This window comes from Metopolophium dirhodum, chromosome 1, assembly GCF_019925205.1.
Source record: "Metopolophium dirhodum isolate CAU chromosome 1, ASM1992520v1, whole genome shotgun sequence".
Lineage (NCBI taxonomy): Eukaryota > Metazoa > Arthropoda > Insecta > Hemiptera > Aphididae > Metopolophium > Metopolophium dirhodum.
The window spans coordinates 110,684,253-110,711,896 of record NC_083560.1 but is presented as its reverse complement, the minus strand read 5'-3'; the positions used below and the strand labels follow the sequence as shown (position 1 = coordinate 110,711,896).

Genomic DNA, 27,644 nt, shown 5'->3' with positions numbered 1-27,644 from the left:
ATTCAAAAAGGTTAGACTAGAGAATGATTATTGATTATTAAATTTAAAAAACTTATAATTCTTAAAAACTGTTAATGTTATTTTTCAACATTAATACATTATAAATAAATATATCAATGTTTTATACAAGATTATATTTTTTAAACATTCATAGAAATGACATCCTGAGTCCTGACATTATATTAATAGTTTGTTTAAACTTTTATCAAATGTTAATTAAACCATTTATATTAATACTTAACTATTGATGTTTTTAAATGATACATTTAATATTTTAATGTTTAAAATTACAAAATGTTTATTGGGTAACACACATACCCATGCACACGCAATAAGTAACGTTAAGTAACGACCCACTTTTTCGTACATGCAGATAACTTTAGATGACACAAACAATATGATCACAAATTTTGGATACGTAACTCATTATTGATTCTAAATCATATCTTGATTGTTGTTGTATAATTTATTTTTTTAATTTAATGAATACCACCCTAAAATTTTATCAACATTTAAAAATGTATTTTATACAATCAAAAATGTAATAGACTCATAATTCATTTTAAAAATATTTATTAAAACATGACACCTAGGTAAAACAAAAAAGGTTAGATCAAAGGCTGATTATTAATTGTTAAATTTAAAAAACTGTTAATATTGTTTTTCAACAATAATACATTATAATTAATTACATCAGTGATTAATACAAGATTATTTTTGAAATGTATCGACCATTTCTGACCAGTGATTGATGTTGATTTTTGGAATAAATTGGGAATTACAGTCGCAAATCAGCCATTTCAGGTATCAAAAATACTTTTTTCTACATCATTGTGACATTATTGCCGTTATCACAAAAGAATCTGGCAAGCATCACTTTTCTGGTTTCTGTCAATTGATCTTAAATATTAAAAAATATAATTAAAATCAGGATCATTCATTAAAAATATTTCAGATATATTAACATTCATAATTACTTTTGGTAAATTGTAAAAATATCCGTCTGCCTTTCTAGTTCTTATAAACTGTTCTCTAATGATACATCTCATCGTTGGGCCAACCATTGAGTCGTCTTTGTGTTTCTCAAACAATGCACCTACCAATAGCACTATATCTCTCCAAAGTTTGTATTGCTTCAATAGTCTATCAGTTGATTAAATATTATAATATACAGGAATAAAATAATCACTATATTATTATTTAATATTTAAAATCCTTTTAAACTTACACCTTCAACCATGATCTGAGATAAATCTTGTACATTTCTTATAGCTTTTAGTCAACAATATTTTCTAAATTCTGTGTAGCTTGGTATACCATGATCGCGGCTTCGTTGTATATCCAAACTCACAATGTCCATTCCAAATACGTTGTTTGGATGAACACTGTATTAGTAATTTGTAAGCTGAAAAAAAATTTGAATCACTAATATTAAAATATATAAACGTATAATATAGTCTGTTAAATGGATGATGTCATCCATCTATGAGTTGTAAAAATGTTATTGCGTTATATTGGTAGTATTCCAAAAACCTACCGTTTTAATAAATAGCATATCGATTTTTTGTGTATTCTGCGTAGATAGCCCTCTGACAAGCTGATCCATGTAATTTAATTTAATAGTAAACCAGTTGGTCGGTTGTAATGTTCCTTTAGCAAAAGACTTGCGTTGATCACTTGGCCTTCCGTATATAAACTAAACAAAAACGTAGGTACATATAAATTAATAATTATAAGTAGGCTAAAGTGGCATCGCACAACTAAATGTAATTAATCTCTTTGCAAACAAAAGCACAGCAATGGACATCTTAATATATTGTTGGGGTGGGTACATATATTGTTGAGTTACAATCTAGACAGTAGTCAATATAATTTTAATTAATATAATATATGTAGTATAGATGCAAATATATTTTAGCAACTTTTAAATTTAGATACGTCAGACAAGCAAAGCAATCTGTCCTGAAGTGACAATATAATTTTTCTAAGTTATAACACTACCACTCGCGCGTACCAATAAACTTGTTTCTAAAACTGTGATTGAGTTTAATTTCAGCAATTTTACCTCTTACATTTTAAAATGAACAGTGGAGAGGTATATGTTTATTTAAACCAAATAGAGCATGTTATATAGACTCTTGAGTCATTCTAATTTAGAAGGAACCAATGTATAACCGACAAGCACATACAATCGTACTTCACCAGCGCTAATTTAATTTGTTTTAGATTCAGTCAATGTGTACGAGGTTAAGGCGTCGTAGGTCTAAGCGTGTGGGCGAACGTATGTTCATACATGAGACCTAGGAGGTAACAAATTCATTGGTTAGTTCCTATTTGTTGATAAATCATATTATGTAAGTACCTTAAAGGAAAAAAAGTTTGGGTATTATATATGTTAGGTCCTACACGGTTTAAGAATAACTTATGTAGGTATTAGTTCCTACACTGATCATTTATCTGTGATTATTGGGATAATACAATTATTACTAAATGAATAAAACATTATAATATTATATAAAATGTTAAAATGTAGTCAAACATCATTTGAATGATCCAATCTCTTAAAAAAAATTTAATACATTTTACGAATGAAAAATTATAAATAAAACATCATATTTTATATCTTATATGGCTCAACTTGAAAACCTAAATTTTTAATATATAATCGATTTTATTAATTTTATTTGTTGTATAATTTAAAATGTTGTCACTTATAACATTTTCTATTTCGGCGTATTTTTTACTGATTTTCGTTTTTATGTCGCTATTTGTGATTCTTATTTAGATGTATGTATGAACTTGAAAATTATGTAGGATTTCAATAATTTTAAAAATATCAGAAATTTATTTATAAAAACGCAGTGTATCATTGGTGTGGGAACTTACATAATATAATGTTATATTATGTTTCTGTGTAGGAATTTAAGTACACCATTTTTTTTCCAGTGTAAGAACATATTCCTGTGACACGTTAAAGTTTTTTTTTTAACTATAAGAGTTACCTAAATAACAAAATATATTCACTCAATAAGGTATAATTGGACGGTGCGCGGGTAAAAGGGAATAAGTCAATTTTTTAAATAAAAATATTTCGTTTTGTTTTGTAGGTAATTTTACGCTGAGTCGACTGGTGACACTGAAATTTGGATATCTCATTCTTAAGAGGACGCCACACGGGCAAAAATACCGTACAAAAACATGCCAATTTTGTTCCAATAATACGGCTTACTGAATGGTTTTAGAGCAAAATACCTTTATTAAAAGTTGTAGAGGAGAGTTATATCGGGTGACGTATAAGACTCGATTTTTGATATTTTAATTTTTTATACCAATTATTCGCAAGTAAAAAAGTGAAAAAAAGTCAAAACGCAAAACGATTTTATCGATTTTGAGAAGGAAATATCGAAAATCGAGTCTTATACGTCACCCGATATAACTCTTCTCTACAACTTTTAATTAAGGTATTTTGCTCTAAAACCATTCTGTAAGCCGTATTATTGGAACAAAATTGGCATGTTTTACAGTAAAAAAAATTTAATTACGGCCGTCATGTGCTGCTTTTGTTTCTAGCGGCAGCGTTTGTCCCCTCCTAGCTCCGACATCCAGACTCGCCGGCCGCCGGCAGGTCAAAACCGGTCTGTTATCGGCGGTCCGCGCTTCGCACGTCGTTGCATTATTTTTATATATACCTATTACGTTCATATTATTATTTACGTGAAATAAAACATAGTATAATTATGCTCGATTTATTACGATGCCCGCGACCGTCCTTGCATTACCGTATTGCCGTGACATCCGCGGCTGTGAGTAAAAACTTATTTTTTAGTTCCAAAAACACGGCTGACTGACTGGGTTTAGATCAAAAAACCTCTTATAAAAGTTGAAGAGGAGAGTTGAATCTGTTAACGTATAGCACTAGATTTTTGATATTTTAGCTTATTATACCAATTATTCACAAATCAAAAAAGTGAAAACAAAAAACAAAAAATGCAAAACGATTTTATATATTTTGAAAATGAAATATCGAAAATCGAGTCCTCTAATTTTATATAAAATATTCATAACAAACTCTTCAAAAACATTTAAAACTAATTTCTATATAACATATAATATTTATTGTGTTAAAAATATAAGAATTTATAAAAACTAAAACTCATTATTTTATTATTATTTATTTATTACGGGCAGTGAGCCCAATATAATGTACAAAAATATATAAATTCAACCTAAGTGGGTGTTTCAGTTATCCAACTTTACAAGTAGCAATTTTATAGAGATAATAGTAATAATAAAAAACACACGATATAGTATATAATGAGACATATATATTAAAATTTTTAGGTACATAATAGTAATAATACAATTTTTTTTTTAATATCTAATAAACAAGTGAGGGTGCTCATTGCCAAGGCAAATCATAAAATAATTAGTGTATTAGATATCTTTACAACACAACTATACAAATTAGTAATTACTTTAAAAGTAACAAATAAAATTGAATTTATAAAGGTGATGCATTTCAATCCGATTATACATTCGATTATTTGAACAATTTCATTAAAGTATGTTATAAAATAAAATATATTTATACAAGAACATTTATACAATATATAAGTGTAGAAAAAAGTAAGATAAACATATACCTACATACTAATTATTAACTTCCGAAAAAATAATATAAATGTTGTGAATGGTATTTGACAATTATATAATAATATATAATATCAGGTATACGTACTAAGAACCTTTACTAAATTAATTTTTAGAAATTGGAGGATTGTAACTTAAATTAATGTTTTCTATAGCTAATTTTTTTGCTTTCCTATTTAAATAAAATTTTGCTATAAAATATATTAAAAAAACTATTATTATGACAACTAAATATTTGTTTGTGTATATAAATTCATACGTTTTATCTACAATAAGCGAATTTATTAACATATCTTGTTGGTCTAATTGTTTATTTATTGTATTGAACGCATCTTTATTAAATTTAATATTTTTTATTTCATCGAAGTGGATAGGTTTGGGATAGGCTTGATTAGAAAAATTGAATACATTACAGCATGAATCATTTGTAAGAGATAAGTCTACTGGAATTGAGAAATATGTTTGATTTAATACTTGTTCAGTTTTTAGTACACCTTTCGAGGTGTAAGCAATACACCCAGACTTCAAGTATAACTTTCCAGAACTTTTAATTTTAATTTTTTGAGTGAAAGACTGTTTATTACAAATTATAGTAATTGTAGTGGGTTTTTCACATACGAAAAACCAATGATTTTTGAAAAATGAGGGATACCACATTTCTGTTTTGAATTCAGAGATATAAGTATCACATTGAGGTGGTTTAGTTAAAGAATTTTTTAGTAATTCTGTTACACATGTGGGGTCCGTGTCACAATTATGTATAATTTCATTAAATCCACAAACAAATATTTTATCCACTACTTTACAGTTATTTAAATCTGGCCATATAAAATATTTGGTCATTATTTTGTCCATTAACAAATACATAGAATTTTTAGTCATATGCAGAAATTGACCATGTTCATTAATTGGAATGTAAATAGGTAATATGTAATAAACGTTGAAATTTTCTATAAGGCACAGAGGAAATTTTAAAGAAAAAATAAATCTGTCATTTATTGTGTGCATTTCAATACTTAATATTTTGAATATTTCTTGAATATTATTCTCATCAAATTTAACAGGGATTTTCAAATCATCCGGGAGTATACTCTGAATATTTTTTATTTCCGAAAGCAATTGGTCAGGTGTTATTATAAACGCATCTACTACATTATTCTGTACGTTAGAAATTACTCTTTGCAACCTACTAATAAACATGTCCAATTCAAATATAGTGTTTTCTAAAAGAGTTATCGAACTCAGAATAATGATTTTTCTGTCTTCCTTAGCTATCTCAATAATCAATTCGTTCACTTTTTTCTTGCCTTCTTTCATATTTGCATCAAATATTTTCTTATTTTCATTAAATGATGTAACGGAATCATTAAAATTAATTATTGTGCTTTTTAGTATAGATATCTGATCATGAACAATACGCATAACATCTTTCTCATTGTTTTCTAATTTATCGATCGTACTATCATATCTTCGTACATCGTCAGCATCGGCTACTCCAAACATCCATTTTAATGCCGTACCCCCAAACTCAATAGATCGCTTAACTTTTTTGTTATGTCTACCCATTTGTACAATTAAACCTATCTCGTTTTCCAATCTGTTCGTGTGTTTTTTTAACTGATACAAAGTTATAGAAATGTCTTTGAACGCAATTAGTTCAATTGAGTTTAACATTTGTCTAATATTTCTAAGACTGTTATTTAAAAATTTTAAATCCATATATGTGTTTACTGTCCAACTACTTCCGCAAGCTCTACCATTACCTATGAGTTCGTACTGCAAACCCGGGCTATCGCTGGTTGATGTTAATTCGAACAAGTCTTCTTCATGGTTACCAAACGTCGTAGAAATTTCTATGGTAAATAACAACAGCAGTATTTGATGAACGACCTTCTGAAAGTCCATTTATTTTTTTACTTTTTTTCTTCTGTGTCCAATAATTATATTTGACGTACTATGATCGTATATCTACAACAATAAGATAAAGTAAATTTAGATCATGTGTAATAAGTATGAACAAATAATGATAATACAATAATATCAATAACACTAAGGTCATGATTACATTTTTTTAAACATAAAATTTAATTTAATAATATGAAAATTTGTTGCATTTTTCTTTTTATATTTTTCAGTATATTTGGCTTTGTTTGTTTTACTTGTAAAAAATTAAATTTATTTATGAAAAACACCTCTAAAGAAAAACCTAGGAAATCTAGGTATAAGTACATAAAGAGTCACCAATTTCTATAAATCAGGCCCCAATTGTGGGATCGACATGTATAACAATTAATATTGAAATCAGAGTTTGGCATCATCGTTCGAATACAATTTTATTTAGATGATTATTTTGATAATATTTTATTCGAATAAAAAATTATTTTGATAATTATAATTTTACAATTATTCGAATAATTTGAAAACAATATTATTCGAATAACAAATGATTCGACTAATTTTTCATTCGAATAATTATCTAGATAATATTTTGCTCAACTCTGATTGAAGTACCAAAATTAATTAAGAATTGAATTTTAAAAAAAAATTGGTAAATAAAATCAATTTTCTTACCTGTTTCAATGTTTGAATTTTGCTTGACGAATGCTGTATTGCTGTCGAATACCAAAGTCCGTTGATCTTTTAACTTAAAGTAGTAGAATGGCGTTATATGTTTATAAGAAACTATTCAAATAAACACGGAAAATAAAGGATTGTCGAAACACTGTGTATTATAACGTACAAAAAAATTGTTTATTCTATCTTGAAGGCTTGCATTCGATGGTGTACTATGAAGTACTGATATGTATTCGATAACGCGCGGGATATTGAATATTGTTTGTTACAATGATATTATTATTATATTATAATTGATATTATATAGACTAATATTGTATTGTATTATAATTAGTATATTATTTTCATAATATACTTATTAAGCATTCTAAATTATTAACTTTTTAATGCGTTTGATAATAACCAAATGTCTAATGACAAACGCAATTCTGGCTGTCAGATACTTTTATCTAATAAAATATCAATTAATATAATTACTTATATTTGGACATATAATTAAAAAATGATTATAGCATGATATTTCATCTTCATCGTAAAGATATCGTAGATAATTATAATATATAATTATCGTCCAATTAAGGAATCAAAAACATTCACATAATATATTATGAGTAACGCATTTTATCAAACAAATTAAACTATAGTTAATTTTTTATTTGACTACTTATGTTCTGTATACGATATATCTAAATATATTGATTTTACTCATTTAGTTTAGAAGTAGTTAAAGTATTGCAAAGTTGAAGGGAAAAAAACTAAATTGAAAAAAGATCACGTATATTACTACCAAATAATGGGACAATTACACGCTACTAAAAGAGAAAAATGCTTTTTTGTGATATACACGGCCAAATGGATCAGTATAGAAGAAATATACTTTGATCAATCATTTTGGGATTCCAAAATGTCTGAACCGCTACAAAAGTGAGTCCTTTTTTTTAATAATTTGTACACTCTGAGTAATTAGATAATCTTTCACACGAATGCAGTCAATAAAATGATTTATCTATTTTACCTATTTTATTAATATATTATATTTTATACTTTATTATATTTTGTACTTTAAGGTTTTATATGAAGTCTTTATTACCCGAAATTATTGATCCACAATTCCCTAAAAGAATGCTGAAATCAGATATTCGAGAACCAGACCACATAAAAAAAAAAATGATTATAAAAAAAAATTAATAAACTATTTAAATATAATTTAAACTAGTTGAATGTTTTTTTTATTTTTTAATTTCTTAGATTGCAACTCAGTAAGTTGTAAATCCAATTCAAGTAGTTTATTTATGGCTGATTAAAATGTAAGAAGAGTTATACCGAGTGACGTATAAGACTTGATTTTCGATATTTCATTCTCAAAATCGATAAAATCGTTTTGCGTTTTCAGTTTTTTACTTGCGAATAATTGGTATAAAAAATTAAAATATCAAAAATCGAGTCTTATACGTCATCCGATATAACTCTCTTCTACAACTTTTAATTAAGGTATTTTGCTCTAAAACCATTCAGTTGGCCGTATTATTGGAACAAAATTGGCATGTTTTTGTACGGTATTTTCGCTGGTTTAGCGTCCTCAGTGTAATATAGAATAATATAAATAATAATATGTATTATAATCAATGGTTTTATGGTAATACATTCGAAAATATGGGTAAGTATAAAAATTAAATACATAATAGTTATGTCTATATTGATATTTTTACAAACAAAATGTAAATCGTAAGTTATTGTACGTGTAAAATATTGTCAACTCGAATACCTAAAATGTTAGTACTAATAGTACTACAATTAAAGGTACGGTAGAAACTAGATTTTCTTGGCAACATAATATTGTTATATACAAATAGGTATACAATTGGGCAGACAGTGGCTTTAATTAAAAGATGGTTAGTGCATAAGAGCGAATATTTAAAATATTATGGTGGCAATGAATTTAGGTGTATGCATTTTATTTCGATTCGACACATCACGGACGAACGTTCATAAGATAATAAACAACGCTCCCGAACGAGCAATTCGTCGGTCGTTACACGGCTGTGTGTAGTGGGCGCGGCTTAAACGTCGCGTGCTTGCGGATCACGAAAACACCTAACAGCGCATTCTCTTGGTCATTGCATGGTTTCGTTTGCCCGTGTGGCGTCCTCTTAACAACATTATAAAGAAAGATAGCCAAATTGCAGTGTCACCAGTCGAACCAGCGTAAAATTACCTACAAAACAAAAAATATATTTTTATTTATAAAAATTGACTGATTTCCTTTTACCCGCGCGCCGTCCAATTATATGTTACCACGGTGTTACCTGTTACCATAATGTGAACCACAATTTTTTTTTATTAATCAATTAATATTATTTTTTATTTTCATTACAAATTATAATTTTACTATTACCTATTGGCTAGTTATAAAAATGTATACTATTGTTTTGTTTTTAATTTTTACCTTTTTATAATATTTTTTTTAAAAAACAATGATTATTAATTTAATTATCATATTATGAATATTTTAAAACGATTATAATCATAATAATAATTGTTATATAATATTGATAGAATGAAAAAATTTTATAATATTTATAATATTTTTATAATAAATTTAATTTAATGCAATTTTACAATATAATTTATAATAAAAACAAAACGATAATATTTGTTTATGTTTTTTTGTTATTCCATCAAAATATTCGTAATATTATAATATGATATGAATACAATTAATAAACATAGTTTAGTTTCATAGTTTATTGTAAAGCTGCATTGAATTTAATTTATTATAAAAATAATATAATGATAATATTAGTTAATTTTTTTTTTTCATTCTATCAATATTATATAACAATTATTATTATTATTATAATTGTTTTAAAATATTCGTAATCTGATAGTAAAATTAATAATCATTGTTTTTTAAAAAAATATTATAAATAGGTATAAATAAAAAACAAAACAATACTATAAATTATTAAAATTAGACAATAGGTAATAATAAAATTACAATTTAAAATGAAAATAAAAAATAATTTTAGTTGGTTAATAAAAAAAATTGTGGTTCACATTGACCGGGCAAAGTATACAGTGTCCGGTATTCCACATTGCCCGTAACATATACATACATTGAAATTTTAATAATATAATTTTGTTTCCGATTTTGAAATTAAAATATGTAAGTTACCGTTTAAAAATCAAAAGCCGATTATGAGTTCACCGGGGTTAAATAAGATAACTCAACGGTTTTTGCATTTACACATTGATCTTAACTATTCCAATGAAACGTGTTTAAATGACTAGGATTTCACTGTAGTTATTATCAAACCATCAACCCTAAATAACCTACCTATACACTATAATAATAATGATAATATTATTATACCAGGTGTACACGAACCTGATGGTGTCCTTTATCAAGGAATTAGAGAATGGTAATATTGTGGTCGCAAAGTCGTTGCTGACGCTCGGGTCGGTGGTCTTGTTGTACGTGTAACTGAACTCTTCATTCAATAGTTCAAGCCAGTTCCACCTGTTGTAGTTTTCCCCGAGCAGCCACTCAGCGTAAGTGATGTGCTGTATGGACGCCGTAACGATTTTCCTGGCCTCCTAAAAAATATGTTCGTTGTCCCAGTGCAGGTTGACGTGTGACAGTAGTTTAGCCAACCGGTTGTGTTTCCTTATCCACAATGTGAGCTTGACCATCAGTAGGGGAAACTCGTTTGCCTGGATGTCACCTACTCTATAACACGTGCCACTGCCATACTGACAGACGTTTGATTCAGTGTCTTCCAGCGGCATATACTGTGGCTGTAGCGGGGTCGCCTTGGCTCTTGTTATCGCTGCCCATGCTTGTCAACAGTTGGCCATCCAAGCTGGTGGTCATTAACGACCACGTACGTTTCGCTGATGAACCATATATCATCGACCCATCTAAATAATGAGTAGATTGTTTCATCTGTGAAAAATAAATATGTTTTAGGTTAAACTTGTAATTTTCTATGATTTTAGGGGAACTCGAAAAGTTAGTACTCAACACTAAATAGCAGTATCAAAAATGTGCACAACTCCAAACGGACACTGTTATTTTTTGTAGATAGATTCCCTTTTAAAATTTTAATTACAATTGTAATGGCAATTTATAAATTTATCAATCTAGAAATTATTTACGTAATTTTAATTATTATAACCAACATTTTATCTTAAATTATTTTTTTAGTTTTTCCTGATAAAATAATTATGTTACTAAGGGCATTTTTACAATGTCCAGTTAAAGTTAACTGACAAATAACCGGCCGAATTCTGCCGGTAATTAAATCTGTTATTAGTTGTTTAGCGTGAACCAACACTTTACTGGACATTGTAAGAACGGCCTTTAATAAGATATCAGCACACTACCTATTAGTTTTTCCTATGTGAACAATGCTAAAACATAGCAAATTTGTGTTCAGCAGAATGCCATTAGAGTGTATTAGAGTGAATTGACTTATATTCAAGCTTAAAGTTAACATTATCTGTATTTATACGTAGACTTTTATATGATATTTCAATATTATAAAGCAAGATATTATGAGCATTTTCAAATTGAATTATTTTATTTAATCTTATAAGTTGCATATTTTCATAATATGCATAAAAATAGAAATATCCTAAAATAAAACACATTTACAAACACGTATAATGTTTTTAAAGAACATTTTCTCAACTTTAAGTTTGACAATAGGTCAGTTTACTCATTCTTACACTAAAGCTAACAACATAATGTTGGTTATTCTGGACGCAAATTAGGCCACAACTTACAAGGCATTAATTTGTTGTTTTTATAATGAAGTAAAACATTTTTTACTTATTTATTTGATCATGAAATTATTATTTATATTGTCAAACATTTATTTTTTGTAAATTTAAAGCTGCTTCAAGTAGAGGATTCTGTACAATATGGTTTAATGTTTTAAACATTAGGTACCCCTACTAATATTATACAACAATGATAAATATACAATCATAAATCTAAAATGATTTATAGTTTATACACAATAACAATATTATATTAAATTACGTATAAGCTTATTTAACAAATTGTCCAACAATAAATAGTGATTATAAAAATTGTTTTTCAATAATAAAAATAGTATTTTAACCACTAATTCCGAGTTGCATAAAACCTTGACCAATTTTATGGTTCACTAAAATGTAAAGGACCATTTCATGAGCCACTAAATTATGTTAAAGGGAACATTAGCTCACTATTTATTCATTCAATATTTAGTAATTATTTATGCAACCCGGCATAAATATTGTTATATTATTTTTACAATATCAACAAATTTTTAACTTACCTAACAGATGTTTTATTTTTTAATGTATTATAATCATCAAACAACCATAATATGTCTTTCATTGAATGATATTTTTCTCTTAAATATGCATTGAATTAACGGATTTTTTCGAAATTTTGTTGCTGTTCTTTTGTCATTTCCCACCAAGTATCATCAGTTTTTAATTCTCCAAATAACATCATATTTTGTCCTGTTGTATCAACAATATCCGAACCTAAACTTAAAAAAATAAGAAAAAATTTAATTAAAAACCCTATCGTGTTTTAAAAACAACAAATATCTTACTATCACAAGTTGATGCAACAGTAATATCTATGTTAGTTGGAAGTTTAGATTCATAGTCCGTGTCCGGTACAAATCTGTAAATGTAATGTTCTTGTAAAACATACTGTATTTCAGATATCAAAACTGTCACTGAAAATCATAATAATATAACTAGTTGTCAAACAATTTAATAATTAAAGTTAATACAAATTAATACCAGAACTTAAAAGTACATAATATTAATGTAACAATTTGATCAAATATGTTTTTATGATGATCTTACGTATAACATTACTAAAAGTAGATGGTTCATAAATTTCTTCTAGAACCTTAGGAAATGAATCCAATTCTTTTACAATATTAAGTGCTACTTTCTTTCCTCTGTATCTCAACATTTTAATTATCTACAACAAAATAATATTCATATAAAATTCATTAATTCTTAAAACACATAATACATTTACCTAAATAGTTGTTTCAAATAGTTGAATATTAAAATATTAACAGTGAGAGAAAATAATCATTTAATGGAAACAAATAGCAACAACCAATTATTTTGCTATAATATAGCATACAAATATTTAGGTAAAAGGTCACTTTGTAAGGTCGATTATTTAAAATGCATAACCCAGACACTTGGTACGATCAGGTAAAACTTTAAATTGCAAAACACGAACACTTTGTACTAATATACATTAAGTATGTATTTAATATAAACAAGTCTGAAGTCATAACCAGATCATGTTATTAAGCTTAAATATTATTTGGTAATTCTAATATCTTATACATTCCAAATAGAAGAGAATCGTGAGTTATTACCTATCAAAAGTAATTTTTTTTTGTCATTTCAACATATTGTACGCATTTTTAATATATTTTTTAACATAACATTTGATAATAATATAATATAATTATAATTTATAATCATATTTGATTATTATGATAATTTCAAGATTTTTAGGTCATTAAGTTTCTAAATTAATTAAAAATAAATTATAGCACCAAGAAATATTTGGCCTTTATCTAACCAGTTAATTAAAAAAACTTTATTATTATTTTGACTATTGTTAATATAGGGGTTAATATACTATTGGGAAAACAGATTAACACTGGGAGCGCTGTCGACGCCTATCGTACTGATAGTTAGTCGGGTTCTCCCCTACGTGGAGTCGGGAGATTGTATGTATTTTCTCGACATTTCACATAAATTTTCCTTTAAGTGAAGTGTATTTGAATGTATTTGATAATATTAGTAGAAATTGTACTTACCAACGTATATAGTTAGCTATAAAAGTGTATAAAGTTTCAATACCAAAATTAATTTTTTATAAAAAGTAAAATAACCAATATAAAACTATATCTATACACCCCGAATCTTACGGTACAAATTGTTTCCACCAAAGCGCGTTTTGTTCATCTGTTTCCCCAATTGTTAATATATATTTTAAAACATTAATTGACTTTTTGTTTTAATTTTTAATTTTTACATTTTAATAATTGACATTATATATACTTACTACTTAGATATATAACTTATATTTATATAAGTAATATTTATATTTACATATATATGTTTTATGTATACAATAGTTCAAAGTATCCGCGTTCTGCAATGTACCTTTTTACCCGAACGTACAAAGTGTCTAGTTTTGCTCTTTTAATGCTCGACCGTACAAAGTGACCTAGAACCAAATATTTAAAATAAAAAAACAATTGAAAACTACACAAATCAACTATTCCTTTATTAATATGTGTAGACTTACTTACGATTTTATTTAAATATTATCAACTTAATTCCTATGAGCTAGAATGCTAGATGCCTAGATGTGTCATATTTTATGTGACAAATGGAACAATAATAATACAACTGAGTAATCTAGTTATATCTACTTATAAAATAGGAATATACTTTTAGCAACATTTTAATGCTGCATAAATACACTAAGTCTTGTTAGAATTACCAGTTAACTGTTAACAATAAGCAAAAATTGGAATAGAATAAAATACAAATTAATATTGAATATTATATTATTATGTTAGATACTTTCTTCTACTAAGAAGCTAAGGACTCGAATAATAATTAATAGAGAAACTGTTATTTTAATATTTTTGTTATCATCGTCGACGTGTTATCGTTTATCAACAAAATCAAATTTTGTCATCAACGCCGCTTCGCTTCTACCATAGAACATACGGTCGATTTCCTTAGCGGACGGTTATCCCTCTTTTTCGTTATCAGTTTTCAAATTTTTCAAACATTTATGACAATTTATAACGTTTTTCGAAAAATTGTACTCTTATACCGTTTTTTCGCCTTTCCGACATTTTCCCATCCTCGTCACTCTATTTGCGTAGTTCGTTTGTTATTAAAGCCGCGAAGCCTGTCCGTAGCCTTTGCAATCGCATTCGACGCCGGCCGTCGGTCGTTGTTATCGCAATTTTCGCTTTTTTATATTGTTTAGTTTATTTCTTTTATAACCCGTGGATATACGGTACGCGAATTCTGTTTGTACTCGACGCACAACTTGAATTTAATAAATTATATTACATATTTAATAATAATACTGATTTTATTTGTTTTTATTTTTGATTTAATTAATATTGCATTATATTATTGTACACATATTGTTTTGTCTTTTATTCATGATAATATATTTAAGCTTTGGTCAACTATATGTAATGTGTAATATACAATATAGGTACGGAAGTACAGAACTGTTCATCGACAGTGTTATGAATGTCAGTATGTACTGCTACACATATATATTATATATAGTGTTAATGTAATATGTAAGTTAGCTACAATGAGTAGCACATATTGGTCATTCAATGCTTAATTAAGCACACAAATTGGCCGAGGTTGAAGCTTTTTATAAATTGTTTGTAACTCAAAACTAGCTTTAAAAATAAAATTTAATAAAAAAGAGATGCCCTGGATAATAATTGTACCTTTATATTCTATAAGTGGTCAATTGACTCTAATTTTTAAACTAACGGAGCTAAATGTGATCTGTTTGGCTTAAAATGTACTATGTTACGTACTTGTAAAACGAAAGCAACAAATGTCTGTGTAGCGTCCTCTTAAGTACAGAGTATAATGTAGATATGGTTTGAAAATTAATTAAAAATTGTAAAATAAATCAGTATTTTAATAATTATTTTTTTTGTAAATAAGTTTTATATTTAAATTTAATTGTCATAAATTATCTTCATAATGTTATGGTATATTTATACAATTATACCTAACCTTTTGTTCACTTATGTTTTTCTCTCTAATGCCCAAGCATAATAACTGCTGAGCTATAATAATTTAAGTATTAGAAGCTAAAAAAAAAATATACTTAACCTTTGCTATAAAATATGTTTTAAATAATAAATGATAATTACTATTATGGTTTTAGTTATTATAAAATGTTTAAGAGGACGTCATCCTCGCATATTATGTTGTGTCTATCTTTCTAACTCATAATATACCAAAACATTCATCTAGCAGTTATCTGTTAGCTTAAATATTAGAGTGGATTGACTATTGACATATTATCAAACTTAAATTTAAGAACATAACCTGTGTGTTTCCCATTGGTTTATTATAATATTTTGATTTTTAAGTGAGATATGAGTTTGTAAAATATTAATATTTGAAAATGCTCATAATTCACTTAAAAATTATAATATTGTAAGAAACCAATAAGAGGACACGGACATAGATAATGTTCTTACATTTAAGTTTGATATTAAGTCAAATTCAATCTAATATTTCAGCTAACAATACCAAATTAGAATGGCTGGATGTACATTTTGGTATATTATACATTTGTTTAGTAATTCAAATTTAGTAAGATGAAGACAACATAATATGCAGGTACATCACTTTAACACTTAGTGTACTATAAGAATGCAAATAAATACTTGTGAATCATATAGATTGTAAAAGTCTAATTAATCCTTTTAATAAATTATTTTATTATTGAACTGTCAGCTGTAGTAAGACTGTCAGAGCGGATACAAAGGATAAGGTAAGTCAATTTGGCCATTATATGATTAAAAAAAAATTAAAATGTAGGTAAGTATAATCAGTATAATAGTGATTTTGAAGTCTTATCCCTTTTACGAAACAGTTGTATGGATCAATTTTTTATTTTATACTTGACTGAACTTATATTTTATAACTTTTAGTTCTGTTATAACAACTATTAGGATTATAACTATAAAAATGTTAATACATTTTTAATATGGAAGAACAAAACCCATTGAATATTAATATTTACAAGAAAACAAAAATGGTTAAATAGAAGGACTAATTACAATAATTTACAACTAACAAATTACAGACATGATAGATTTAAGGACGTTATATTTCTCTTTCTTGCCACTTAAAATATATGAATATTTAATCAGTAATCATGTAAGTAAATGTTAATTTTTATATTATTGATACCTATTCTATAATCAATAGGTGGGTAATTAAATTTGTACATTTTTAAAAATAAAACTCAACTACAGTAAGTATATCATATTATTTATAATATACAATTTGTCCATCGCTTTAATAAATTAAGTATTTGTTATTTGTCTTATATTAAGCCAATAAAAGTATAAAATTACAATGTTATTGTATTATATGTTCTGATAAGTTTTTCAAGGAGTATAAGAGAAGAAAAGTTAAAAACTACTTTTACTAGACTACGGCAAGATACAATTAATGTAATTATTTTACACTCTTAACTAAAACATTAACATTTTATAATATAGTATTACTTATCAGATAAAGTAGACTATGACAATAATTGTTACTGTCATTTCTAAATATTCAAATTTCTGGGTGGGTAATTTTTATGCGGGCATACTTTTAATAAATAAATAAAACAATTGTTAATAATCTTTACTTACAAATACATATATTGAATAAAAATATATAAATTAATATAGGTCATAAACCTTACAATTTAATGGGCACCATCCTACTAATTTAATAAATAATAACTGGTCAAGTAAGTGCTATACTTAATTATCAGAAAAAGTTTATACTTAAATGAAAATACTTTAAAGAAAACTTAACTTTACAAAAAAAAGGTCAAGGGGGATCTATCCCCCCAAATCCCTCCCATAAATACGCCACTGTTGTCTCTTGCAAAACGTACAACATAACAAATTTTACAATAACAATAATCCATTTTACTATTTTTTTTTTTAAATTTAGAGTGAATTGGAAATGATAAAATTTAATGGTAAGATTATTATCTATGGCATCTTGGAGTAGTAAAGCCAAAGTCCATGTAACGTCAGGCCGTGACCCGATCTCTTTTTCAAAAAATTTGGCCGATATGCCACATTTTATTTACATTATAATTTCATTATGATCATCGTGTACCTATATTTAAGCCATGATTATGAGTAAATGTATATTAGGGTTTAATTATTCATTAAATAATTAAGATATTGAGGCCGTAAAGTTTTGTAAAAGTCCCGACCACATTTTAAAAACTTCGGGGCCACTGTCTTGGATGATTTTATTGATATTAAATTTAAGAACCAAGTTATAACCTTTTTGAAACTGTACATTTAAAAATTATCATAACTTATTAAAAAATATAAATAACAATAAAATCCAATTCAATTCACTCCAATTTTAAAAATAACAGAGTAAAATAGATTACAGTTAATGTAAAATTTGGTATGTTGTACTTTTGTAACACAGAGACAACACATGCAGGTGTGATGTCCTCTTAAGCAAAGACTAATATGAATATGTATCTGAGTAAAATATTAATGCCATCTTAAGATCAACATTTCATATCATTCATATTATCTAACACATCTTATACTATAATACATCATAATAAATATACATATTACAAACATTAACTAGTAATTAGTAAATTTAATTATTAGGAGGATGTTACACCCGTATGTGTTGTCTCCGTTTCACAAATGTAAAACAGCAAACATTTTTTTTGCGCAGGAGAGAACCAAAAAGGCTACATTAGTAACTAAGAAACAACATTTTCACCACATAAAAAGGAGAACTTTAGTGGTGAAATATCATTTTTATTTTTTGGGGAACTACAAAAAAAGTTTTTGAAGTTTGAAAAACACAAAACATAATGCATTTTGAAACAATCGAACTTCTTTCGTATAAGTGATGTCTAAAAAATAAAAACAATATTTCACAGATAATATTCTGAACTATATTGTATATCAATTTGTAGTCTTAACTATAACTACAGATGGAGTGGTTCTACTCAGCGCAAAGCAGTTTTTGCTATGTTGTATATCTGTAAGATGGAGACAGCACATGCGTGTGTAGCATCCTCTTAAAAGGTAGTTGTAATGTATCTAAAATAAGTAAAAACAAATTTGTAAATATATAAATAAATCTACGTTTATGATAAATAAGTTATACAAATCAAGCTTTATTTAAAAATGATATAATAAACATAAATACATGTGTTATGTATACAATTGTAATTGTAATACAATTTATGGTTGCCATCCTGTAACCATAGTACTCTTTATAACAAAACATTGTAATCATTTATATAATTGCCAATAATTATTTTTGAAACTAGGTACTGATTTTTACTCAAACTAAAAAATAATAAATTAGTAGGTACACACCTAATTATTATAAATTTAAACTATGATAAATTAACAAAATAAGTATTATTATTATTATTATTTATTATTCATGGTACAGCATCGACTACTAGGTTATTAGCTTATAAAAAAATAAAATATTAGTTACATATAAATAATAAATGGTTTCCTTAGATTAAGTTGTATATATCAATAAGTTTTAGAAATGTGATTTTGTAGGTGTTGTCTTAGATTGGGCTAAGGGCTTCGAAGAGGTTGTCAGACATTTCTGGTTTTTATTTGGTTTCAACAATAGACAAGCAGGTGATTGACTTGAGAGAACCTCCACAGGTTTGACACATTACAGGTTCTTTTCTGCACATAAGATGTACATAAGCCATTTTTGGGTGACTTTAAGTATTTTATATAGTAATTATTATATTGTACTACATTACTAAACAAAAATGATAATTTGATACAGATATATTATAACAGATATCATATATAGTATAGTATAGTATATATCATATACTTTATTTTAACTTTTTAGGTTTACTTGACTTATTTTTGCAATTCTTGGGTAAAACACATAATTGTTTATTATTATTTGAGTTTTGTAAATATTTTTTTACAGGAATTGTATTTTTTGTTTTAATATGCCAAATTAATAATTGTTCAAATTTAGGGTCATCAGTAATTTCAGTGTCTTCGTTACTACGAAATGCTGAATATTCTTTTGTATTTACACCTTTCATCAATAATTTCTCTTCTGTTTCAAGAACTTTATCTTTAAGTTCTAAATATTTTAAATTAATATCTCGACAGGCCTGTTCGTTAGCCAACATTAAACGAATATTTGAAACTAGTTTCTTATTTACTTGATCAAGTGCTTTAATCTTTTTATAAATTTTTTTTGAAATTAAGTTTTTGTAATTTAGGCTTATTCGTGTTTTAATTTTACTACGCCTTTTAACACGCAAAGTTGATATTATCTTAGTCTTTTTTCTTATTGAAATACTAATTCTCTTCCGCACAGTTCTTCTAATGTGATATGTATGATTCTTCATTTTACAGAGATAATTAACTGTTTGGTCTAAATCAATATCAATAGTAATTGATTGAGTAGGAACATAAATTTGGTTGTTATAATAGCATTGATTGATAAATTATATTAACTGTACATATTCCAACATATACCCAATGTAGTTATCCAGCGTTTCAGAATGGTTTGTTTTGTTATGGAAACCTTGAAAAAATTAAAATTATTTTTCAACAAAAATATATTCCATTTATTTATATATAAAATAGTTTGAAAAAGTAATTCTCCTTCAAATTCAACCTATCTTACACGAGCACCAAATTATACATAATACCCAGTTTGGCTTTCGGCCCAGACACTCTATGATATATAAAATCAATCAATTCATTAATACAATTGCAAATCTTAGAAATAAAGACATTTCTAGATAATGCCAAGCATGCCAAACATTTGACGGAGAATGATTAATAAAAAAAATTCATGCCACCCCAATTGTTCTTAATTCTAAAATAATTCTTAGAATTTAGAAAATATACAGTAAAACTCTTCTTTCTTTCCTAAAGTATGTACAAATTCATCTCACTTTCACACTTAGTACATTGGGCATTTTCATTGTTTGCTAAAACATTTTTATTAATTAAAAATTGGTGGTTGATTCATTATTATTTATGATTAAAAAAAAATATTTTGCCATATTGAGAGTGTGACTGCGTGAGTGCCAAAATAATATGTAGAATAAATTGTAGTGTCGCACAAAAAGTGACGTCTTAAACGTCTGACTCACTTTGATACCTGATTCCTTAATCGTTACTCTTACGAAATGTCAAGGCGGCAAGGCTTTGTTAGCGAAAGCCATAATATTGTCATAAAGATAAAGTGTTAACCAAAAAAAAGAGACTATATAGACCGTATTGTATCTATCTGAGATCATAAGCCCGTGTAAAAATCGGGTGGTTGCAGGTAGACCACACTCTATAGCAGATGACAATGGCCGGTAGACCGCATACTATATGACAGTAATTGTGTTGGAGTATATGTAATTGAAATTAAATTAAGCTATAATTAATTCATATCTACACAAGGAAGACAAAAAACGGAAATACTTACGAAATTTCACGATTGCTGATAGAAGCAGTTGGTCATGGCGTCATGTTACACTGATCGACATTCGACAGATCATAACGTGGATTGTTGTTTAATGAGTAAAGACTCTAATTGACCACGGCTTTAGACACAATGGTTGCACATCGGGCTATACAGTAAGTTGTACTCTACGCAATGTGTATAAACATACGCAAAAGTGAACTGCTACCACAGACATACAGGTACTATCATGACAAATTAAATAGGTATGTCAGCAGCTGGTGATACGCATGTCCGTGACGTAAGCATTTCTCCAACTGGTCGAGCGGTGGAGTAGTGGTGGAGTCTTCGTCGGCGGCGGCTATTTGCGGCAGGGGTGGTGGTGGACCAATGACAACCGGAGAAATGCCTACGTCACAGTACATGGCTGGCGGAGGGTGGGTGCGCGATTTGTTTCCAAGCCGGTAATATTGCTGACATACCTATTTGATTTGTCATGTCGCAGACCATACTTGAAGCCAATCGTCCTATACCCCAACCTAAATGTTTGGACGATGTTTACAAATCGATGTTTTCTAGGGTTGGCGACACCGACTCGCGTCCGTCATGTCGCGGCGTCTCCTCGGACGTCGCGGCGTGCCGGGCCCGGGCTCGCTCTATCTCATGGTTTAATATGGTAAATAAATCGTGCTCTCTCTCTGGTAACGACTCCCGGTGTGAACACGCAACCGGCTCGCGACGCAAACTCTAGTCCTGATTCTCCGGGCGGCAGGACCGAACGGACGACGATCGACAACGTCGAACTCCACCTTCGCCGACATTGTTCGGTCTAGGAGACAACATCGTCGTTACCACCCCAGCACAACCGGCCCCCTTCATTTGCAATAATTATCTCACTTTCGATTCAATAACAATAAACATCTACTTCTAAATCAGAATTCAACGTTTTACCTACTCTCTTCCTCATCACATATCTCTACGGGTAACACACACAAGTACACAACATGTAGTTGGCTACGAGGGAATCACACAAAGTCTACAACCACAACAACAACACCTATTTCCTCGTACGCCACAATAATACTATATTATTGATAACAGATTGTAAACATTGCCTAACCTTTAGCTTCAAAAACTCATACAAAATAGAATATACAGTAGGGCAATTCTAGTATAGAAGCTACCATCTGATAATGGGTCAAATTTAATTTTAAATATTTGAATTATTAGCACGGACGTACATATACGTTTATACGATTATTATCTTTGGTTCTCATTATCGTTTCAAAATTAATTAATTATTTAAAAAATATTTTTACTTAATTAAAATGTCCCCGTTGCAAAAATAAAAATTATTATTAGATTATTATTTAAACCCAACCGGGTCGGGTTTTTTTATTCTTCCCCCCAAAGAATGTTTAATATTTTCGTACGTAGTTTGGTGCACGGCATGTCCAGGTTCTTTCGCCAATGTTGTGACGTTGAACGGCATTTATATCGTCTGATAATAGGTAAAATCAAAATTTTAAATATTTGAATTATTATCTTTGGTTCTCATTATCGTTTCAAAATTAATTAATTATTTAAAAAATATTTTTTCTCAATATCTTATTAGACTTTCCTAATAGGTATAGCCCTAATATGAAGTACCTAGTACCTACATACAATTTATAGGTGGGACTGTATTTCAAATAACTAATTCTTGAGAACTGATATAATTCAGTTCCTAGAAATTAGAACATCAAACTAACGTTAAATATAGGAAAATAATTTACTTATCTCATATTTTGCATGTCATAGTTATGATGCATTATTTAGTCTTATCAATTCTATAGATTCTTGAAGAACTATACAATATGTATCTAAATAAAGGGTATCTAATAATATTTGTAAATTGCTATTAAAATATAGAAATAGATTTTAATTTTAAGGCTCCCGGCGGTAATGTGATTTTGTTCTCAAAAACACACATTATGGGAATAGAGATCCTGCCCTATAAAATCAATCTAATTTGATTATTTTATTTTAAATTGATAAAGGAAAATATTCTACAGCGTGCATTAAACTTTGGTTTTCAATATTTTATTCCTGTGAAGTCTGTGTTCGCCGAAACACCCGAAACAGTCAACTAATATTTCGTTATATTATTTTGTTACCTCCTGACATTTACCTGCGAGTGCGTGGGCGTAACCATCAGACTATCTATACACTAATACACAGTATAAATTCACGAGATCGTGCGACCACGAAACGATATGTGAATTAGGTTGCCAATAATGTTCTCCTTAGTATAATGTGCCCTGTAAAATCAATCAAATTTGATTATTTTTTTTTATTGATTGAGAAAAATATTTTACAGCGCGCATTGAACTTTAGCTTTCAATATTTTAATTTAAAACTTAGTAGGTAATTCTTAAAAAAAGACAATTTATAGATTTTTTTACAAATTATTTTATACAATTATTCAAAATTAAATCAAAAATCTGAGGTCAATGCGGGCTGTAGAATGTTGTTGTTTATCAATTAAAAAAGAAATTATCTGAAAATATTCAGTTGTCCACGAGTTATCCATATTCCCGTGAAGTTTTTATTGTCCGCTGAAACACCCGAAACGGCCAACTAACATTTCGTTATATTTTGTTACCTCCTGGCATGTACCTGCGAGTGCGTGGGCTAGCCATCTACAATACTAAACAGTACACACTCATGAGATCGTGCGACACGTAGCGATATGTGAATTAGGTTGCCAATAATTTGCTCCTTAATAAATAGCCAACACCGGCGGACTTAATTAAAAAATTACAAATAACGAAAATCACAATTATGGTACTAAATTTACCAATTTAATTAACTCCAATCGCATATTGTAGTCTTAATGGAGGAAATTAACTTATTTAAAATGTGTAGGTACTATAAATTGTATCTGTCTATAACATAAATGAGTAGATATCTAATATAAATTAAATGTTATCTGTGTAAAATAAATATAAATTATAATACTATATTGTTTTAATGTTTTAGCTACCAACAAATAATATATTTAAACATTTAAATTAAATAAAAGTTATAAACAATTTTTCAGATGCAATTAGAACATAATATACATAACTGCCTTGACACATGCAACATTTCGCATTAAAAATTAATTTAAAATTCAAAACAACCTAATTAAATTGAGCTTATTTATATTAAAAATTAATCAACAAGAATGATATATTATAATTAAACTTACAGCTTATTGTTTAAATATAATATTTGATTTTTATATTTCCTTATACTTGTGAAAATGTTTTCTGAATATAAGACAAGTATATTATTAAAATATCTAAAACATTCATGTTTTTGTGGAAATGCTAAAGAGCTATATATTTTGTTTAAAACGTTATGAAACAACATTATGGAAACATAATTTTTTTTACCGTGTCAATTTTATTATAATGTTAATGAATCTTTAAAAAATGTTATTATAATATTCCTTATAATATTATAACTACAATCTTAACATTGTTTGAATATTGAATATAATTTTGTTGTCAGGTCAAAGTACTTTATTTTTTTTCTGCAGTTTGATTGTGACGGTTCGGCCTATTTAGGAGCTTACTACACACCCGTCACGTAAGGGAAACACTTCGTGGTGACATGTGAGCCGTATATCGCGTGGTGACCCTAAGGACACGTCGGTAGAACTCATAGGCTTTGTTGCATTATAATAAACGAAAATAATAATATTAATTATATCAGAGAATAGGTGAACTAACATGATGTTGTTCAGCCAATCATGGTTGCACTCTACGGTCTCTACGGTGTCGAAATATATTGGATACAATAAAAAAACGGTCGTAAACGAGGTGCCGGTGTAGTATGCTTCCTCGGGTTGAGACTTTATGGAGCTGGTCAGTGGCCTCGGATGAAATGTATTGAGTAAGAAACGGCTATTTTGCCTTAAAAATAAAAACTCAAAACAACCTAATAAATGACGAAAATGTATATTAAAAATTAATAAACAAGAATAATAAATATTTCATTTCAATTTATTTTGCTTTTGAAATGATTATGATTCGGTCAACAATCAACATAATATTTGTGTAAAAATAGTATCTATAATTCTATTGTTTTAAAACGTCCCGAACTCAGTCTTTTTCAACCGTTTAATATAGAAAGGTCCAGTCCAGTCTTGGTCATAAATCATAATTAAAATTCACTGGTCCGGTCCGGTCCACAAAAATACGGACCAAGCAGAGTGGAAATATAATAATAAATAGAAAAATCATTTTGAAATGTTTCCGAATTGGTACAATAATAGAATTTACATGTGATTACACAATATAAACAATCCATTTCGAAGTTAAAGCTACCGGTGGCGTCATTACAATTAATGTTTTATGGGAAGGTATATAAATTTCCCATACGATATTGACAAATTATCCCACATAATTACGGTGATAGCTATCACTGAATACAGTGGAGTCAGGAGTATACGCATTGCGAGTACCTATAGGTATATATTATACTATATTATAATAATATAAGCTATAACATCATATTTTGTACTATGTATAATAAAATTGTTAGAATGCTTGAACTGCACAAATTCTTTTAATGCATTTGTACACTCAGTTGTTTATATTTCAATATAATATTATCATCTCCGTCGCTACCGTGTGAGTGACTATGTTACGTACATAACTTAGGTGTCACTGACCCGTGTTTGAGACTAATTATATTATTATGCAATATGATACTTATATTCAGTGTCAATTTTTTGTTTTGGATTTTTCTCATAGTTGATATTTATTATTATACTTATTATTTACAGTGTATATGTCGTAGACCGTATGGAAAATTAGTCTTTTTGCGAAGAGACTACGTTTTTTGCAATGGGGTAGGGAACTACTTATTATTTTTCAAAACGGCCTGTTGTTTTCCAGGCTTATTAGTTATTGCATACTGATTAGTGATTACCGACTAACAGCATTTAGACCTTTTAAGAACTACAATCATTATACTATGATAACAACTATTTTACTTATTTTACATAGGTATTGAGTTTAGTTTATTTTTAATTTGTATGTAACATGTAAACTGAATATTATTATATAGTAAGTAGGTACTAAAAAAAAGAAAATATGTAAAATATGTAACAAACATGTGGTTTTTTCGTGGCATTTTGAACTACACAGTACATTATTTTTTTCCGACAAGCGCGTCTATTTGTTTTGTATGATGTTTTGCAAAAACATTTTTGATAACCCTGCCCTCCAAATTGTGAATGTTTCTTCGCTGTTTCTCTAAATATTGTATTATTGTAATTGGTACTTCGTCAAGAAATTCTGCATCAGTTACATAATATTATAATAAGCAGTGACTTCATTGTTAAATTTGTTGAATACTGTTACATTTTTCATAGTTAAAAAATTATGATATTAAATAAACGAGTAAATATATTACGCACTCGGAAATATTAACGCACTTGAAATACAAACAAATTCAACCATCTTAACGATAACGCAGAGGTGTAGGTACAACGTATAGTATGTACCTACCTACCTACGTCCTGCAGTTTCTCGACAAAAATGTGTACAGTGAAAAGCTATAATGATTAATCATAATCTCGTAGATTCCATCAAGCATTATAATTCGTCAATCCGTATCTAAATCTGCAAAATAGCCGACTGTAATGTACTAATGTAGGTAAATACCTGCCTAGAATTTTAAATGTATACGATTGATATAGTTTTATAAAAACGCAATTGATGCCAAGGCTAGGCATTAATGAGTTCAAAAGTTAAAGTTAATTTTATTTTAACTTTTTAACTTAACTAGTTACTTTTGGCTTTTCATTAACTTAACTGTTAACTTACTAAATTTCTTTCTTAATTAACGTGAAATTAACGAATTAATTTTTAATTTTAAGAAGTAAGTTAAGTTAATTTATTTTGTTTTTAATTTTATAATATTTCACTATTTCAGTCTATTTCGTTTTCATATCAAAAAATATGTATCGTAAATTGTTTAAAGATAAAAATTTATATCATTCGAATCTAATTTATATGGAAATACTGTATGAAGTATTAACACTATAATATCCTAAAATTTAGTTTTGGGTTGGAAAAAAATTAAGTACGCTAGCG

The 27,644-nt window shown here is 27.9% G+C and overlaps 1 protein-coding gene and 1 long non-coding RNA gene across 2 annotated transcripts; both read right to left on the bottom strand.

Moving 5' to 3' along the window:
• LOC132947989 (uncharacterized) lies at positions 1–19,925 on the bottom strand. The gene is made up of 10 exons (XR_009664984.1): positions 14,583–19,925; positions 13,280–14,497; positions 13,099–13,219; positions 12,837–12,910; positions 12,552–12,765; positions 10,613–11,170; positions 1,538–1,696; positions 1,229–1,405; positions 978–1,143; positions 1–900 (listed from the first exon to the last, which is right to left on the bottom strand). It is a non-coding gene; the product is annotated as an uncharacterized LOC132947989 (long non-coding RNA).
• On the bottom strand, positions 3,822–7,359 carry LOC132947973 (uncharacterized). The gene is made up of 2 exons (XM_061018244.1): positions 7,222–7,359; positions 3,822–6,618 (listed from the first exon to the last, which is right to left on the bottom strand). Exon 2 carries the CDS (start codon positions 6,553–6,555, stop codon positions 4,756–4,758), a length of 1,800 nt encoding a protein of 599 aa, XP_060874227.1. The 5' UTR covers positions 6,556–6,618; positions 7,222–7,359; the 3' UTR covers positions 3,822–4,755.
• Positions 19,926–27,644: the final 7,719 nt, after the last annotated feature.